The 4,080-nt window shown below is 34.3% G+C and overlaps 1 protein-coding gene across 1 annotated transcript in view; it reads right to left on the reverse strand.

Moving 5' to 3' along the window:
* Window positions 1–263: 263 nt before the first annotated feature.
* Window positions 264–4,080, reverse strand: part of LOC105626433 — a 29,535-nt gene continuing 25,718 nt past the window's right edge. The window contains exons 4-7 of the mRNA XM_012207737.1: window positions 3,091–3,177; window positions 2,856–2,898; window positions 1,096–1,354; window positions 264–906 (exon numbers count right to left, since the gene is read on the reverse strand). Of these exons, the coding sequence (XP_012063127.1) occupies window positions 264–906; window positions 1,096–1,354; window positions 2,856–2,898; window positions 3,091–3,177 (1,032 nt within the window). The remainder of the gene's footprint in view (window positions 907–1,095; window positions 1,355–2,855; window positions 2,899–3,090; window positions 3,178–4,080) is intronic.

The raw sequence follows: 4,080 nt of genomic DNA on the forward strand, positions 1-4,080 counted from the left end.
CGCTGTCAATCGCGAACGATCGCACGCGAGATTGTCTGAGGCTACTCTTGCAGAATCGGGAGTGCGCAGAACAGCGATGTTCAGCGCCGCTCCTCTTCTACTTTCTTTGTCTATTTTAAATGAAAATTCGTGAGAAAGCGAGTAAACACGTTGGAATAAAAACTGCGCGGGCACTGCAGGTCGGATCTATAGCTGGCTCCGCTTGGCGCTACGCTGCGCGGATGGTGGTGATTCGCCGTAGGTGTCAAGTAGGGTCTGAATAGTTAGGGTTTACTGTTGTCATTATTTAATGACAACGGGTCGGCGAGTTTCTGCTGCTGTTGCTGTTGCTGCTGCTGCTGCTGCTGCTGCTGCTGCTGCTGCTGCTGCTGCTGCTGTTGTTGTTGCTGCTGTTGCTGCTGGCTGACCTCGCTAACAGCACCGCCGCTCATCAGTTTCGCGTTATTGTTCTCTGTGCTGGACATTTTCGTATATTCACGTTTACGCAGCATGTTCTCCGTCTTGACGATCGTGATGTCCGGATTGTTCTCCAGCACTGATGTAGTGGAACACTTCGACACTGCCGTTGGCACCTCGATGTAGCCACCGCCCTCACGCTTAATCGACGTCGTGGTCGCTACATTCGCATTGATCTTCTGCAAGATGTCGTTCACGGACTCGTTGTTTTCCGTCGTCGTCGATTCTGTTGCGTTGTTGTTGCTGCCGCTATCGATGCTACCGCTGGACGCCACGCTGAGATCACCGGCCAACGAGATTCTATCCGGACCCTGCAGCGTTGAAAGATAAGTTGCAAGTGTGTGGACGGTGACATTGAGGAACTCGGCGGCCCGGAACAATGTTATCTCCTTCCGCCGCAATTTCGCCAACACTTCTGCCGGGCCCGGTTCAGACCAAAAATCTCTTACTCTGAAAATATATGTCATCTCTATATTATTATCCCGATTATTTTAGTGAAATTCTATCGTTTTCTTTTACTTAGTACTCGCACTTTATTTTAATTTGGATTAAAATAATTACGCTGTTTTCTTTAAATGCAAAGTTCGAATCAGCATCCTTAATGTAATTTTGAAATTTTTGTGTGCATGCGTCCATTACCTGTATGGATGTTTAAGGCAACCATAACTGTCGCGATATCTGCCGTAGAGAGTGCCGTAAGAAACGCCGAGGATTTCGGCGGCAGTCTTCATTTCTAGCTCTTTGCTCTTGATAGCATCCATAACGCGGCGCGTGAAGGGTTCCTCCCAGAACTCTTGTCGGCGTCCCGTCGTCAGGTAATCATTCATCTTTATTACGTCCCGGAATTGTTCAGGAATCGATAGATTTGTGGCGTTAGAATTTGACGGAGTGCTAGCAGCTGCAATCGATAAATAGTCAATATTTACAATAATTATTAGAATGGACAAATCGGGAAATATTATTTTATAAAAATAATGTGTTATTTTTTGTAAAAAGTTATTTGTTACTCATTTTAAAAAGTAACGCCGTTACTAAAAAATAACAATTTATTATTTTTTGTAATGCTAGAGCAAGATATTAGATTTTCAACGTTATTAAATAATCCATATTAAATCTTAAAACTCTAAACTGGTCTCTGTGTGATAAGATTTTTTTTATACATATTATTAAACTTATCTAATAAATCTTCTACGATTCTTTATATTGATATTTTTATTTTTTTATTTTTTTTGTATCTTAGGAATTATCTTTAGGAATTTAGATTGTAATTAAAACATTTTATTAAAATGCAAATTTTATTGAACATTATTTTTAAATGTTAATATTATCATTTAAAGGACATTCCATATATAATATTTGCTGCCACTACTGTGTGTAAAAATTTATAGCTTACGTTACATATGCATATACTATTATAGATTTTCGTCAGTATTAGCAACGATTATCGAAATGCAGCCTAAGATATAAAGTATAAAAATTTAATAAAGTATAAAATATTTCAATATTTATATATTTACTTAAATAAATAAATTTCTATCCAATCAAAAATAATGCGATTGATTGAATAAATATTAAGATATAATAGAGAAAGAAATGGCTGAATTTGTTATCGTTCTTATAAAAATGTAACGACTTTATTGTTGTAAACAGAAAAGAGTAATAAAAACAGTAATGATAATGTAATGTTGTAACGGTGTTACAAATAATGCATTACTTTCCAAATACTTTGAAAATGGATACTGACGTACTTACAATCGGCGTCAAAAAAGAATAGAAGCTTCAAGAGGAAAAAACTTTTCGGGGGGAAGATATAAATATCAATTTTCTTCGAAAGCTATTAGCAAGATTCATCAAAAGAATTCAGAATTATTGAAAAAAATAGTGTTCCAATCTTTTTTACGCCGATTATATTATGACAAAAGACATTTAAAACAAGATTAGTAACATTTGTTACGCGTTCAAGCTGTATATTTTAAGAAAAATGATGTTCTTCAATATATATTATATTATGCATTTTTTATTGTTTTACATGCAAAATATAAATAAAATGAGAATTCTGAACTGGCAATATAAAAGATGTCAATAATACAAAATAAATGTTTATTTTTCTTTTCGAGAGAATATTTTCTTCAGTTTGGTTTTTATATATACCAATATTTTATTTTTCCTTCTTGTACAGGACAAGTAAAATAATAAAATATGCATTGTTTTTATTTCTTATATGAAAATTATAACGACAATATAATGTTAATATAAAAATAATTACAAATCTAGAGTATATAATAGAAACATAAAATATATAAATTTAGAAACAAGCATTAGACATACACTAAGCAAAACTTTCTGAGAGTGGAGAAAGGCTACACATCAAGGTGTAATTGCAGAACGATCATGTATACCTTTCTTTTCTTCAGATGCGTCGTCCTTGGGCATGTAGGACAGCTAGAAAAATCACACAAAAGTCAAAATCGTTGAATAGAATATTCGCGCATGGAATAGTCTAACCTGATGGTTGATGCAAGAGAAAGTAGAGCGATACCTCTTTTAATAAACTCAATTTAATTATGTGCGCGCATTCACATCAGCAAATAAAGAAAAACAGAAAGAATCGTATCTAACGATAATTGGCCTTACCACCGGCAGTGGCGTTTCGTTATTCTCGTTCATCATCATCTCGTCATCCCAACTCTCATGGTCACCGCCCTCGCTCATCATTTCCTCCTGAGAAAAAGTTCGACGTGACACATTAGAGTCGTGCGTGGGTACCCTCAAGTATGTGCGGTACCCGTCGCTGCGAGTCTGACAAAATTATTGTATTTTTACATTTACGATAATGGATCGTAAATTGTCTTAAATATTCCGTGTAAGGCTCGGTATTCGTTGCAGTGCAGATCCACCATTTTCTCCCTCACATTTTCATAATCTTTCTTAATTATTCATTCTGCATTCAACGTCACATCTTTATATAGAAATATAAATATTGTGAAATTTGAAAACTTTTAATCATAATACAATTGTAAGGAGCTTTCAATTTTTTTCACTTAAAATTAGAAGATTAGAAGGTGTAACTCTGAATAATTAAGACGATAGTGTAAAAAGAAATATACATTTTTTATATTTTTAACATTTAAACATTTTTTTAATATTTTGATTGTGGATCAATATTTTATAACAATAGCATGAACTTTGTTCGAAACAACAGAACAAAAGTTTTAAATTAAGATCCATTAAAATTTGAAGATATTTGAAATATTTGGTCCTCGTCACAAAAAATATATTTTTTTTATGATTATATCCTAATATATAAATATATTATGATTAGTATTTATAATACAATTCGAATACAATTATACCATGAAATTTTTTTATAAAGCAATATCACTCACTTTGACTTTTTGCGAACGGATTTGCGAAATGCTGCTGCAACAATTTAACCGCACTGAAAGAAAAGATTGGCTCTTGCAGCAATTTAGATGGTAAAATATGGCATAGCATTTTTAGTTAGCTGCTGCATCCAATTTTTGGTTACAGCAGCCAATTTAAAAATGTTATGCTATATTCAGTCAATCTTTTCTTTCGTTGGCACACCAAGCTTTACACAGACCAGTTTAGTCTGTGATAATG

The sequence above is a fragment of the Atta cephalotes genome (assembly GCF_000143395.1).
Source record: "Atta cephalotes unplaced genomic scaffold scaffold00001, whole genome shotgun sequence".
NCBI classification, from domain to species: domain Eukaryota; kingdom Metazoa; phylum Arthropoda; class Insecta; order Hymenoptera; family Formicidae; genus Atta; species Atta cephalotes.